Source organism: Euprymna scolopes, chromosome 11, assembly GCF_053919585.1.
Source record: "Euprymna scolopes isolate OS-2025 chromosome 11, ASM5391958v1, whole genome shotgun sequence".
Taxonomy (NCBI): domain Eukaryota; kingdom Metazoa; phylum Mollusca; class Cephalopoda; order Sepiida; family Sepiolidae; genus Euprymna; species Euprymna scolopes.
In genome coordinates, this window is record NC_136492.1 from 17,928,073 (window position 1) to 17,943,784 (window position 15,712).

Below are 15,712 nucleotides of genomic sequence, written 5' to 3' on the forward strand. Positions count from 1 at the left end.
TCTCTTCCATATTTTTTCTTTTTTCTTTGCTCTCTTCCATATTTTTTCTTTTTTCTTTGCTCTCTTCCATATTTTTTCTTTTTTCTTTGCTCTCTTCCATATTTTTTCTTTTTTCTTTGCTCTCTTCCACATTTTTTCTTTTTTCTTTGCTCTCTTCCACATTTTTTCTTTTTTCTTTGCTCTCTTCCACATTTTTTCTTTTTTCTTTGCTCTCTTCCACATTTTTTCTTTTTTCTTTGCTCTCTTCCACATTTTTTCTTTTTTCTTTGCTCTCTTCCACATTTTTTCTTTTTTCTTTGCTCTCTTCCACATTTTTTCTTTTTTCTTTGCTCTCTTCCACATTTTTTCTTTTTTCTTTGCTCTCTTCCACATTTTTTCTTTTTTCTTTGCTCTCTTCCACATTTTTTCTTTTTTCTTTGCTCTCTTCCACATTTTTTCTTTTTTCTTTGCTCTCTTCCACATTTTTTCTTTTTTCTTTGCTCTCTTCCATATTTTTTCTTTTTTCTTTGCTCTCTTCCACATTTTTTCTTTTTTCTTTGCTCTCTTCCACATTTTTTCTTTTTTCTTTGCTCTCTTCCACATTTTTTCTTTTTTCTTTGCTCTCTTCCACATTTTTTCTTTTTTCTTTGCTCTCTTCCACATTTTTTCTTTTTTCTTTGCTCTCTTCCACATTTTTTCTTTTTCTTTGCTCTCTTCCACATTTTTTCTTTTTTCTTTGCTCTCTTCCACATGTTTTCTTTTTTCTTTGCTCTCTTCCACATTTTTTCTTTTTTCTTTGCTCTCTTCCATATTTTTTCTTTTTTCTTTGCTCTCTTCCATATTTTTTCTTTTTTCTTTGCTCTCTTCCATATTTTTTCTTTTTTCTTTGCTCTCTTCCATATTTTTTCTTTTTTCTTTGCTCTCTTCCACATTTTTTCTTTGCTCTCTTCCATATTTTTTCTTTGCTCTCTTCCATATTTTTTCTTTGCTCTCTTCCATATTTTTTCTTTGCTCTCTTCCATATTTTTTCTTTGCTCTCTTCCATATTTTTTCTTTGCTCTCTTCCATATTTTTTCTTTGCTCTCTTCCATATTTTTTCTTTGCTCTCTTCCATATTTTTTCTTTGCTCTCTTCCATCTTTTTTCTTTGCTCTCTTCCACATTTTTTCTTTTTTCTTTGCTCTCTTCCATATTTTTTCTTTTTTCTTTGCTCTCTTCCATATTTTTTCTTTTTTCTTTGCTCTCTTCCATATTTTTTCTTTTTTCTTTGCTCTCTTCCATATTTTTTCTTTTTTCTTTGCTCTCCATATTTTTTCTTTGCTCTCTTCCATATTTTTTCTTTTTTCTTTGCTCTCTTCCATATTTTTTCTTTTTTCTTTGCTCTCTTCCACATTTTTTCTTTTTTCTTTGCTCTCTTCCACATTTTTTCTTTTTTCTTTGCTCTCTTCCACATTTTTTCTTTTTTCTTTGCTCTCTTCCACATTTTTTCTTTTTTCTTTGCTCTCTTCCACATTTTTTCTTTTTTCTTTGCTCTCTTCCACATTTTTTCTTTTTTCTTTGCTCTCTTCCACATTTTTTCTTTTTTCTTTGCTCTCTTCCACATTTTTTCTTTTTTCTTTGCTCTCTTCCACATTTTTTCTTTTTTCTTTGCTCTCTTCCACATTTTTTCTTTTTTCTTTGCTCTCTTCCATATTTTTTCTTTTTTCTTTGCTCTCTTCCATATTTTTTCTTTTTTCTTTGCTCTCTTCCATATTTTTTCTTTTTTCTTTGCTCTCTTCCACATTTTTTCTTTTTTCTTTGCTCTCTTCCACATTTTTTCTTTTTTCTTTGCTCTCTTCCACATTTTTTCTTTTTTCTTTGCTCTCTTCCACATTTTTTCTTTTTTCTTTGCTCTCTTCCACATTTTTTCTTTTTTCTTTGCTCTCTTCCACATTTTTTCTTTTTTCTTTGCTCTCTTCCATATTTTTTCTTTTTTCTTTGCTCTCTTCCATATTTTTTCTTTTTTCTTTGCTCTCTTCCATATTTTTTCTTTTTTCTTTGCTCTCTTCCATATTTTTTCTTTTTTCTTTGCTCTCTTCCATATTTTTTCTTTGCTCTCTTCCATATTTTTTCTTTGCTATCTTCCATATTTTTTCTTTGCTCTCTTCCATATTTTTTCTTTGCTCTCTTCCATATTTTTTCTTTGCTCTCTTCCATATTTTTTCTTTGCTCTCTTCCATATTTTTTCTTTGCTCTCTTCCATATTTTTTCTTTGCTCTCTTCCATATTTTTTCTTTGCTCTCTTCCATATTTTTTCTTTGCTCTCTTCCATATTTTTTCTTTGCTCTCTTCCATATTTTTTCTTTGCTCTCTTCCATATTTTTTCTTTGCTCTCTTCCATATTTTTTCTTTTTTCTTTGCTCTCTTCCATATTTTTTCTTTTTTCTTTGCTCTCTTCCATATTTTTTCTTTTTTCTTTGCTCTCTTCCATATTTTTTCTTTTTTCTTTGCTCTCTTCCATATTTTTTCTTTTTTCTTTGCTCTCTTCCATATTTTTTCTTTTTTCTTTGCTCTCTTCCATATTTTTTCTTTTTTCTTTGCTCTCTTCCATATTTTTTCTTTTTTCTTTGCTCTCTTCCATATTTTTTCTTTTTTCTTTGCTCTCTTCCACATTTTTTCTTTGCTCTCTTCCACATTTTTTCTTTGCTCTCTTCCATATTTTTTCTTTGCTCTCTTCCATATTTTTTCTTTGCTCTCTTCCATATTTTTTCTTTGCTCTCTTCCATATTTTTTCTTTGCTCTCTTCCATATTTTTTCTTTGCTCTCTTCCATATTTTTTCTTTGCTCTCTTCCATATTTTTTCTTTGCTCTCTTCCATATTTTTTCTTTGCTCTCTTCCATATTTTTTCTTTTTTCTTTGCTCTCTTCCATATTTTTTCTTTTTTCTTTGCTCTCTTCCATATTTTTTCTTTTTTCTTTGCTCTCTTCCATATTTTTTCTTTTTTCTTTGCTCTCTTCCATATTTTTTCTTTTTTCTTTGCTCTCTTCCATATTTTTTCTTTTTTCTTTGCTCTCTTCCATATTTTTTCTTTTTTCTTTGCTCTCTTCCATATTTTTTCTTTTTTCTTTGCTCTCTTCCATATTTTTTCTTTTTTCTTTGCTCTCTTCCACATTTTTTCTTTGCTCTCTTCCATATTTTTTCTTTGCTCTCTTCCATATTTTTTCTTTGCTCTCTTCCATATTTTTTCTTTGCTCTCTTCCATATTTTTTCTTTGCTCTCTTCCATATTTTTTCTTTGCTCTCTTCCATATTTTTTCTTTGCTCTCTTCCATATTTTTTCTTTGCTCTCTTCCATATTTTTTCTTTGCTCTCTTCCATATTTTTTCTTTTTTCTTTGCTCTCTTCCATATTTTTTCTTTTTTCTTTGCTCTCTTCCATATTTTTTCTTTTTTCTTTGCTCTCTTCCATATTTTTTTTTTCTTTGCTCTCTTCCATATTTTTTCTTTTTTCTTTGCTCTCTTCCATATTTTTTCTTTTTTCTTTGCTCTCTTCCATATTTTTTCTTTTTTCTTTGCTCTCTTCCATATTTTTTCTTTTTTCTTTGCTCTCTTCCATATTTTTTCTTTTTTCTTTGCTCTCTTCCATATTTTTTCTTTTTTCTTTGCTCTCTTCCATATTTTTTCTTTTTTCTTTGCTCTCTTCCACATTTTTTCTTTGCTCTCTTCCACATTTTTTCTTTGCTCTCTTCCATATTTTTTCTTTGCTCTCTTCCATATTTTTTCTTTGCTCTCTTCCATATTTTTTCTTTGCTCTCTTCCATATTTTTTCTTTGCTCTCTTCCATATTTTTTCTTTGCTCTCTTCCATATTTTTTCTTTGCTCTCTTCCATATTTTTTCTTTGCTCTCTTCCATATTTTTTCTTTGCTCTCTTCCATATTTTTTCTTTGCTCTCTTCCATATTTTTTCTTTGCTCTCTTCCATATTTTTTCTTTGCTCTCTTCCATATTTTTTCTTTGCTCTCTTCCATATTTTTTCTTTGCTCTCTTCCATATTTTTTCTTTGCTCTCTTCCATATTTTTTCTTTTTTCTTTGCTCTCTTCCATATTTTTTCTTTTTTCTTTGCTCTCTTCCATATTTTTTCTTTTTTCTTTGCTCTCTTCCATATTTTTTCTTTTTTCTTTGCTCTCTTCCATATTTTTTCTTTTTTCTTTGCTCTCTTCCATATTTTTTCTTTTTTCTTTGCTCTCTTCCATATTTTTTCTTTTTTCTTTGCTCTCTTCCATATTTTTTCTTTTTTCTTTGCTCTCTTCCATATTTTTTCTTTTTTCTTTGCTCTCTTCCATATTTTTTCTTTTTTCTTTGCTCTCTTCCATATTTTTTCTTTTTTCTTTGCTCTCTTCCATATTTTTTCTTTTTTCTTTGCTCTCTTCCATATTTTTTCTTTTTTCTTTGCTCTCTTCCATATTTTTTCTTTTTTCTTTGCTCTCTTCCATATTTTTTCTTTTTTCTTTGCTCTCTTCCACATTTTTTCTTTGCTCTCTTCCACATTTTTTCTTTGCTCTCTTCCATATTTTTTCTTTGCTCTCTTCCATATTTTTTCTTTGCTCTCTTCCATATTATTTCTTTGCTCTCTTCCATATTTTTTCTTTGCTCTCTTCCATATTTTTTCTTTGCTCTCTTCCATATTTTTTCTTTGCTCTCTTCCATCTTTTTTCTTTGCTCTCTTCCATATTTTTTCTTTTTTCTTTGCTCTCTTCCATATTTTTTCTTTTTTCTTTGCTCTCTTCCATATTTTTTCTTTTTTCTTTGCTCTCTTCCATATTTTTTCTTTTTTCTTTGCTCTCTTCCACATTTTTTCTTTTTTCTTTGCTCTCTTCCACATTTTTTCTTTTTTCTTTGCTCTCTTCCATATTTTTTCTTTTTTCTTTGCTCTCTTCCACATTTTTTCTTTTTTCTTTGCTCTCTTCCACATTTTTTCTTTTTTCTTTGCTCTCTTCCACATTTTTTCTTTTTTCTTTGCTCTCTTCCACATTTTTTCTTTTTTCTTTGCTCTCTTCCACATTTTTTCTTTTTTCTTTGCTCTCTTCCACATTTTTTCTTTTTTCTTTGCTCTCTTCCATATTTTTTCTTTTTTCTTTGCTCTCTTCCATATTTTTTCTTTTTTCTTTGCTCTCTTCCATATTTTTTCTTTTTTCTTTGCTCTCTTCCATATTTTTTCTTTTTTCTTTGCTCTCTTCCATATTTTTTCTTTGCTCTCTTCCATATTTTTTCTTTGCTCTCTTCCATATTTTTTCTTTGCTCTCTTCCATATTTTTTCTTTGCTCTCTTCCATATTTTTTCTTTGCTCTCTTCCATATTTTTTCTTTGCTCTCTTCCATATTTTTTCTTTGCTCTCTTCCATATTTTTTCTTTGCTCTCTTCCATATTTTTTCTTTGCTCTCTTCCATATTTTTTCTTTGCTCTCTTCCATATTTTTTCTTTGCTCTCTTCCATATTTTTTCTTTGCTCTCTTCCATATTTTTTCTTTGCTCTCTTCCATATTTTTTCTTTGCTCTCTTCCATATTTTTTCTTTGCTCTCTTCCATATTTTTTCTTTGCTCTCTTCCATATTTTTTCTTTGCTCTCTTCCATATTTTTTCTTTGCTCTCTTCCATATTTTTTCTTTGCTCTCTTCCATATTTTTTCTTTGCTCTCTTCCATATTTTTTCTTTGCTCTCTTCCATATTTTTTCTTTGCTCTCTTCCATATTTTTTCTTTGCTCTCTTCCATATTTTTTCTTTGCTCTCTTCCATATGTTTTCTTTGCTCTCTTCCATATTTTTTCTTTGCTCTCTTCCATATTTTTTCTTTGCTCTCTTCCATATTTTTTCTTTGCTCTCTTCCATATTTTTTCTTTGCTCTCTTCCATATTTTTTCTTTGCTCTCTTCCATATTTTTTCTTTGCTCTCTTCCATATTTTTTCTTTGCTCTCTTCCATATTTTTTCTTTGCTCTCTTCCATATTTTTTCTTTGCTCTCTTCCATATTTTTTCTTTGCTCTCTTCCATATTTTTTCTTTGCTCTCTTCCATATTTTTTCTTTGCTCTCTTCCATATTTTTTCTTTGCTCTCTTCCATATTTTTTCTTTGCTCTCTTCCATATTTTTTCTTTGCTCTCTTCCATATTTTTTCTTTGCTCTCTTCCATATTTTTTCTTTGCTCTCTTCCATATTTTTTCTTTGCTCTCTTCCATATTTTTTCTTTGCTCTCTTCCATATTTTTTCTTTGCTCTCTTCCATATTTTTTCTTTGCTCTCTTCCATATTTTTTCTTTGCTCTCTTCCATATTTTTTCTTTGCTCTCTTCCATATTTTTTCTTTGCTCTCTTCCATATTTTTTCTTTGCTCTCTTCCATATTTTTTCTTTGCTCTCTTCCATATTTTTTCTTTGCTCTCTTCCATATTTTTTCTTTGCTCTCTTCCATATTTTTTCTTTGCTCTCTTCCATATTTTTTCTTTGCTCTCTTCCATATTTTTTCTTTGCTCTTCCATATTTTTTCTTTGCTCTCTTCCATATTTTTTCTTTGCTCTCTTCCATATTTTTTCTTTGCTCTCTTCCATATTTTTTCTTTGCTCTCTTCCATATTTTTTCTTTGCTCTCTTCCATATTTTTTCTTTGCTCTCTTCCATATTTTTTCTTTGCTCTCTTCCATATTTTTTCTTTGCTCTCTTCCATATTTTTTCTTTGCTCTCTTCCATATTTTTTCTTTGCTCTCTTCCATATTTTTTCTTTGCTCTCTTCCATATTTTTTCTTTGCTCTCTTCCATATTTTTTCTTTGCTCTCTTCCATATTTTTTCTTTGCTCTCTTCCATATTTTTTCTTTGCTCTCTTCCATATTTTTTCTTTGCTCTCTTCCATATTTTTTCTTTGCTCTCTTCCATATTTTTTCTTTGCTCTCTTCCATATGTTTTCTTTGCTCTCTTCCATATTTTTTCTTTGCTCTCTTCCATATTTTTTCTTTGCTCTCTTCCATATTTTTTCTTTGCTCTCTTCCATATTTTTTCTTTGCTCTCTTCCATATTTTTTCTTTGCTCTCTTCCATATTTTTTCTTTGCTCTCTTCCATATTTTTTCTTTGCTCTCTTCCATATTTTTTCTTTGCTCTCTTCCATATTTTTTCTTTGCTCTCTTCCATATTTTTTCTTTGCTCTCTTCCATATTTTTTCTTTGCTCTCTTCCATATTTTTTCTTTGCTCTCTTCCATATTTTTTCTTTGCTCTCTTCCATATTTTTTCTTTGCTCTCTTCCATATTTTTTCTTTGCTCTCTTCCATATTTTTTCTTTGCTCTCTTCCATATTTTTTCTTTGCTCTCTTCCATATTTTTTCTTTTTTCTCTTCCATATTTTTTCTTTTTTCTCTTCCATATTTTTTCTTTGCTCTCTTCCATATTTTTTCTTTGCTCTCTTCCATATTTTTTCTTTTTTCTCTTCCATATTTTTTCTTTTTTCTTTTCCATATTTTTTCTTTTTTCTTTTCCATATTTTTTCTTTTTTCTTTTCCATATTTTTTCTTTTTTCTTTTCCATATTTTTTCTTTTTTCTTTTCCATATTTTTTCTTTTTTCTTTTCCATATTTTTTCTTTTTTCTTTTCCATATTTTTTCTTTTTTCTTTTCCATATTTTTTCTTTTTTCTTTTCCATATTTTTTCTTTTTTCTTTTCCATATTTTTTCTTTTTTCTTTTCCATATTTTTTCTTTTTTCTTTGCTCTCTTCCACATTTTTTCTTTTTTCTTTGCTCTCTTCCATATTTTTTCTTTTTTCTTTGCTCTCTTCCATATTTTTTCTTTTTTCTTTGTCTCTCTTCCACGTTTTTTCTTTGCTCTCTTCCACGTTTTTTCTTTGCTCTCTTCCACGTTTTTTCTTTTCTCTCTTCCACGTTTTTTCTTTGCTCTCTTCCACGTTTGTTCGTTGCTCTCTTCCACGTTTTTTCTTTGCTCTCTTCCACTTTTTTTCGTTGCTCTCTTCCACGTTTTTTCGTTGCTCTCTATCACGTTTTTTCGTTGCTTTTTCATGTTTTTTTTCTTGACAAAGTATGGGTAAGGACCCTGGAAGCTGAGAGACTCAAAAGGGACACTTTCCAAGCAACACTAGTTGATTGCCAACGCACGTGTCATTTGTAAACAAACACACACCTGATTTGTTTATTTTATTCGTTGATTTTAAATATTAAGCAAAGATTTAATGAAAAGTCGGGGAGGGAGGTATATTTTTTATGTAGGGTGTTTTTTTTCTTTTTTTAAAAAATAAAAACTTTTCAATAAACGAACGTCGAGATGGTGGCTTGTAATTTCTTGTTTTTAAATGAGTTCATTCTCTACGATTACTCAATTTCATTTCTTTTATTTGCATTTAAGAAAAAAAATTGAATATTTTTAATGTAGGCTGCATTTTTTTTTTTTTTTTTTTTGTTCTCATGCACTTTTTTTTCATCCCTGTTTCTACTCCTTTTTTGTCGCTCACATTTCCCGATTCCGAATTCATAGCTTGTTAAATAAAGGTTCAGAATAGTTAAGCACTCTCCACATGTAAAGAATGGTTTTGTCAACATTCGCAATTTTATTTGCGGACTATTATCTTCATCTTCTAGTTGTTGTTTCACAATGTTTCGGTCAACTATTCCTCTGGCCTTCGTCAGATGGTAAACCACGATGGGATAGGAATGCAGAGTCTTATAATTGTATCCTCAGTAATTACTGCCTTCCATAGTTGTCGTCTCACCACCTTTTGGCCAACTAATCCTCTGGTTGGCTTTCGGTAGGATTGAAGTCGCTATTTTCCTGGAACTGTAGAGATTCAACATCTCTATCCATTGCGCCACAGGCCCCAAAGGGCGATCATGGTTGAATTTTTTGATTTTTATATATCCAAGTTTTTGGCGCGTATGAATGGTTCTCATTTTTATTTCGAATTATTTAATCAATTAAAGAAAGGTTCATGAGAACCTTTAAATTTGTTAGAATAACTTTTTAAGATTTAATAACCAAAGAAAAAAAAAATGAAGGAATATAAACAGATACAAAAAGTACATGAGAACTAAGAAGAAAAAAGAAAGAAAACGCAACCTATATTAAAAATGTTTTTCTTAAATGCGTTAATAAAAAAATTTTTTTTTAAATTGAATAATCGTAGAAAATGAACTCATTTTAAAACGAGAAATTGTGTTTGTTTATTGTAAAGTTAAATAAAATAAAAAAAAAAAAAAAAAAAAGGGAAAAGCCCATCCCCCAAGGCACACTTTTCTTTAAATCTTTCCTTAATATTTAAAATCAATAAATAAAATAAACAACTCAGGGTGTGTGTGTTTGTTTACAAATGACACTTTTGTTGGCAGTCAACTGGTGTCAATTGAAACGTGTCCACTTTTTGAGCTACATGGGGAATAGGGACCCTTATTCCATACTTTGTCCTTTTTCCCATGTTTATTATTTTTTCTACTTTCTTTTCAATGTTTCAACTTTTTTTCATTTTTTATTTGTTTTACTTTTCTTTAAAAAAAAAATCATTTTAACTTTTTTATTTCTTACAATTTTTAAGTAAGAAAAAAAGTTTTTTTTCCTTGTATAATTCATCAAAACTAATTTAGTCATTTTTATTTTTATAGTTGCAATTGTAATTCTGACTAAAAAAATTTAATTTTTTATTATATTTTTATTTTAACTTTTTTTTTTCTTTTCTTTAAATTTTTTTTTTCCCTCTGCTCCAGTCCATTGGCCCCCCAACGAATTTGTTTAAGAATGGGATGAAAATCGAAGCGTCTGATCCTCGTAATTTAACTTCCATAAGCGTTGCTACCGTTGTTGGCATGCAGGGAGCACGATTACGTTTGCGACTTGATGGCAGTGACAACAAGAATGATTTCTGGCGGCTGGTGGATTCCGCAGACTTACATCCAGTTGGTTACTGTGAAAGAATTGGAGAGTTGCTTCATCCTCCTTTAGGTCAGTTCATATTTTCATTCATCAATCTAAAATTGCGAACAAAGTTATGAAGATGAAAAATCGAATCTATATTTTTCCACATGCAATTGATACTTTCTTACTCGTTTCTCTGACCTTTTTGGACAATTTTCATCATTGGAATTTCATTTACATACTTTGCAGCAGGCAAAATAGCATAATGGTTAGAAGCGCCGACTGTTGTCTAGGAGGTTGGATTTCGACCCTGGTTTGAGGCAGTTGCTAGCCTAGCTATACTGAAGAGGTGTCATACAACAAAAATGTCTGTAGATGACCCACCCAAACATACACATGTATATATAGTGAAAATTTGATACATTAAAATAGTTATTAATACATCAAATTCAAACAAAGGAATTAAAATAAAATTCTTAATCCTTAACTTATGGATTTCCAAAGATAAAGTATTTTATCAGCAGATAAAATCAGTAAAAATATATTATATACTCGTACATGACGTTTCTGAATTTTTGAGATGAGGATTGGTTATTTGTATTAGTCATCGGACTACTGTTCTCATTTTGAGTGATTTTCACAACGTTTCTGTCGATATAACCTCCAACCTTTTTCAGGGGTATCTTGTCGAACTCTGGAATGTTTGTGTCTTTTGCAGACCCGTGGCGCAGTGGTTAGAGTACTGGGAGAAATCAATTGTAAAAGTAACATTCTGAATGTTGCTGGTTCAATCCTCAGTGTGGGCAACCGAAAAAACTACACTTGCAAATTGTGAATTACTTAGGACTTCTTTCCAGTCATGGCTGACAGAACACGAGCATGCTACGCGTGAAGTAAATAAAGGATTCCACTTGAAATTCAGTCTAAATTCTTGAGTTCAACCAGATACACCTAAAGAAGGTCGGAGGTTATATCGGCCGAAACGTGAAAATTACACTCAAGATAAGAACAGTAGTCCGATGAATAATAATATACACTAGCATATGTTTGAAAAAATATATATATTAAATACAATTAAAAAATAAAAACTATAACATCTTGCATAAAAATTTGACAGGATGTCGTAGCTCAGCAAAAAAATGTCAGGCTACCAATTGAGCAGTTACGAGTTTGATCCTTGTTAAAGAAGTTTAGCCATGCTGATGATAATAAATAAAAATAACAAAACTATATGCCCCCAAAAATAGAGGGTGACGTGAATAAAAACAAAGGGCGGGAAATTCCCTCATCATTTAGGTAAGTGAAACAGTTAAATACAACAGAATTGCTACTGTAAACAAAATATTCAGAGGAGCTTGGTAGATTTTTTACACACATACACACATGGGGTCACACATATATATATATATCTCTGTGTGCTAGAATGTTTTCATCTTTTATTCTATACAATTATTACAGAATGTAGAAACTATGCATAAATAGAATTCAGCATAATAGTGAAATGAAACCAATCATATAATCAGAAACTATAAAGTAATTAATACTGTGTTTTTTTTTATAAGGAATATGCAAATCAGTTAATCTTCCCATAGTCGCACGCATATCTATGACTGAGTATATTAACGAGTTTGTTTTAATAATGTTTAAATAGAGGAAGTAGACATTAAAAGTCTAGTTCCTCTGTCAGAGCAAGAAAAAAAAATCTGTTTTGTAGGTATATAGAAATGTTATATTTATCTGTATGGTGAGAATATGATTGTGCGTCTGTACACGCACACACAATCTTATGTATTTATAAGAAATGTGTATGAATTAAACTATCATATTTAAGTGTATTTAATGACTAGCCTGCTTGCTTGTGTGTGTAGAAGCCTCCGTTCAGTCTCGAAAGATAATGGATACCCCGTGTAAGAGTAACTGTGCGTGTAATTATGAGGGAAGGGTTGTGCAATCTCCAACCACACCTCTCCTGAATCCACACTGCTTGAGTCTAGTGGCAAGGTGAAGTCCAGGATGTGTGTGTATTATTTATATGTATTTGTGCTAGAACTTTACTTTTAAATGCTACACAATTATGCACAATATAGAAAATATGCATCAAACTCGGTGTAATATTTAAATGAAACTAGTCATAAAAACTGAATAATTAAAATTCGTTCTTCAAAGAAATGTGAAAATTAGTTAACCTTTATGAAGTCTCTTGCATATCAATGACTGTATATATCAAGAAGTTTGTTTTAATTTTTAAATAGAAAAAAGTATGCTTTTAATATCAATGCCAGTGCAACAAAATAACTGAACTTTGTGTGCATGTGTATAATATACAACAAATCAATTTAGATGTGAAACCTTTAAAATTAAGTCTTTTATTTATTTGACCTATTAAAAATCTTGTCAAAAGAATGTTTTTGTTTTTTTTTTTCTTTTATAACAAAAATATTTATTAACTAATAAATCATTTGAACTTGTCACTTTCCGTTATTGTCAGGGTAACAGCTGGTGAAAGGAGGAGGAGAAAGCATTACAAAGACAAGTAATTATTGTTTTGAAAGGTTGTGGCATATGTGGATAGGGTGGGGCAGGGAGCATGTAAAAAAAATTAGAAAAAATAATGTAGGAAAATCTGATTCTTCATTGAATCCCAGGGAATACAAATTACTTGTTCTAATACCACCACTCACCCACACACGAGCGCACGTTTCTGTTAAATGTTCTCACTGAGTTGTTACTAGTATAAGACCAAGTTTGATTTTAGTCTGGTCGGACTACTGTTCTCATCTTAAATGTTTCAGTTGATATAGCTGTGATGTGTTTGAGTCTAGAGGTATTAAACATGCAACATATAAAAAAAAACAAAAAACACTCAGTTTAAATACTCTAGAAGTGTAAGCCATTTTGAGTTTCAGAAGTTTCAGATGGTTCGCTGTTACAAACAAGTCCTGGGAGGTGACTTGTTTGTAGTAGACAGTTCCACAGAACAAAATATTCTTACCGTGTCGAAACCTGGGAAAAGAACATGTGAAATTGCTCCAGAAAAGGTTTAATATTTATGAAGCAATTCTGGTTTCTGATTGGTTGGTAGCAGAACGTGAATTAATTTGATTCGTCAGTTCTTAGCAGCATCGTTTATAAATAGAATCGTCCGACTGTTTGGGATCATACCCCATTATAAGTCCAAAATATTGCAACATCCTCCCTATATTTTTATAATGGGGAAGTTCCTTGTGTTTGTTCTGCTCAAAAATAAATATATATTTTTATATTCACTTAGACATAACAAAAATTAGAAATCATTTGGATCTTAGAATTGTAGCATTTAAAAAGACGCCATTTTTAATTGTGTTTAAATGTCAAAAAGGAAAATTACAAAGAGTTTTTTTTTTTTGTTAAAAGCAAAAGTATTAGTTACGCATTAGTAGGTTAAAGTGTTAATACAAATAAAATGGATACAGCTTAACGTCTTGTCCAGGACTATTTTTTTTTTTTTTTTGATATATAGAAATCTATATACTCTGAGCATTACCCCTAGGGTTTTCCGCTGATATTCATGCAAAAAAGTAAGAGCCTTCTCATAAGTGGAACTTTGCGGGTCTGTATTTTAATATATAGAAATCTATATACATACAGGGCAGTGAAAGAAAAAAAAAATTCGGTCGAATTCCCTAACAAGTTTTAAGAAAAAACATTGTAGCTTTATCCATGTCGCCGGTTTCGTAAATACATCAGCGATATTTTGTTCTGATGATATGTAATTCAAAATAATGGATTCCTTTTTTATCTCGTTTTTTTATGAAATGGTATTTTATATCTATATGCTTAGATCTTTGTGCTAAGACTATACTGGCTTGATTATCACAATTAATTACTACGGGGCTTGTAATCAATTCTGGCTCTAAAATAGTCTTCAGGATATTTTTAAGGTAGAGTGCTTCCTGGGTCATGTGTGTGATCGCGATAAATTCTGCTTCACACGTAGAGATACAATCTGTTGCTTTTTACATTTCCATGAAATAATAGGCCCATTTTCTGAGAGTCTGAAACAATATCCAGATACACTCTTACGATCTTCGTCGTTTGCCCAGTCTGAATCCGGAAAACCTAATTTTAGGGGATTTCTTGATTTTCTAAATACTAACTTCTGTTCTTTAGTTCCTTTTAAATAACGTAGGACTTGTTTGGCTCTGTTTAAATCCTTCATTGTCGGCCGTGATAATTTTTGTGACAGTTTTGTTACTGTATAGCATATGTCGGGCCTGGTTGCAGTCATTAAATATATGACTACCTATAATTTCGCGATATTGTGTGTCATTTATTATTTCAGATTTTGTGTGTATATATCTGAAAAAGGTCAGAGGTTACAGCGATGGAAACATTGTGCAAATAATTTGAAAGGAGAATAGTAGTCCAAAGAATCTAAAAATAAATATGAATAATCAATCCTCATCTCAAAAATAAATGTGCCACCATGTTTTACTTTAATGTATTCTGTGCAGAATCAAAAGTGTACAATGATTTTGTAAATTGTTTCTTGCGTTAAAAATTTTACGTGTGAAATTGGAAAACCAACAATTTAAGTGGTAAAAATTAGCAAAAATAACATATTCAATATATTCAAAACCTTATATATGTTGGACTTAAGTAGCCAAATTAAATTTGTGCTTCTGACTAGCCAATTTTAATTTCTTATTGTTGTACCATGTTATTTAGCAATAAAGCAAGGTTTTGTTACAATCTTTCTTTATGCAGATTAGCAGGACTACTCGACATTGCCTGGGCAAACATGTAACATAGGTTCTACCCTGCCCCCTCTCTTCTTTACACAGCCCATTCATATCTCTCTTTCTATCTCTCTCTCTCGGCATGCACACATAAAGCTCTAGTTGGTATAAGGGAAATAATTTAAAAAAAAAAAAAAAAATCGTTTACTTCTCTTTAGTTAGTGGTTAGAAAATGTACATAACATTAAATAATATAACTGTTCGTTTGACCCCCAAAATAATTTTGTCTTAAGCTTTGCCTAGATTTAATATTAAAAAAATGAATAGGCTAATATTTATAGAAAATAAAATTTGGATTAACGATGAAAAAGTCTGTTAACATCTTGAACTGATTTTTGAAGCTGTTCTAGAAATGTGGACAGTAAAAAGAAAAAAAAAAATTACGAATGTAAATAAGTAGTATATAAAAAAAAAAACTGAAGCAAATTATTTTTTTCTTAAAAAAAGTGGTTAAAAGGAAAGAAATAAAAATTGGCTAGTAAGAATCAAATATAGATGTCTCATAAATTTCTAGTAACAAACTCTGAAAATTCTGCAAGATAATTTTTAAATGTTAGAATATTAATCATTAATATCAATCTTATTAAATTCCTAACTTTAATTTTATTTTTCTATATACAGGTTTTAGGATGAATGCATCTTCCTGGCCAATTTTTTTACAGAAAACTTTGAATGGAGCTGAAATTGCACCCCATAAATGTTTCAAAGTGGTAAGCTATTTTATTTCTTGGAAAATGTTCTTTTTCTGATTATGACAACTTTATTTTATGTGTTATCACCCCTTACTCATTGTTTCTAGGTAATACTTCTTAGCAAAGGGAAGAGCTGTATTGTTTGTCACTTTAAGGTGCTTTCATTTGTAAGAGAATGCTGAGGGGATTGATTATTCTCAAATTTCTGAGTGTCTTTTTAGGTGTTTCACACCTCTACCCACTTTTTAAAATCTACACAAGCATTAAAATGACCTGGTATAGGAGAACAATTTTTCTGAGAAAAGTTTGAAACTGATTGTTCTTTCTTTTTCTTCCCCCCCCCCCCACCTCATGTCATTTTAAATAAGATTCATCTGTCCCCCCCCCCGCCCTTTCCA

At 30.4% G+C, this 15,712-nt stretch overlaps 1 protein-coding gene across 1 annotated transcript in view; it reads left to right on the top strand.

The window, feature by feature from the left end:
- The window catches only part of LOC145287780 (polycomb protein SCMH1-like), a 121,895-nt gene extending 106,446 nt beyond the window's left edge, over nt 1-15,449 (top strand). Inside the window, exons 4-5 of the mRNA XM_080135606.1 lie at nt 9,697-9,931; nt 15,244-15,449. Coding sequence (XP_079991732.1) covers nt 9,697-9,931; nt 15,244-15,371 — 363 coding nt within the window. The 3' untranslated portion in view covers nt 15,372-15,449. The remainder of the gene's footprint in view (nt 1-9,696; nt 9,932-15,243) is intronic.
- The last annotated feature ends 263 nt before the right edge of the window (nt 15,450-15,712 follow it).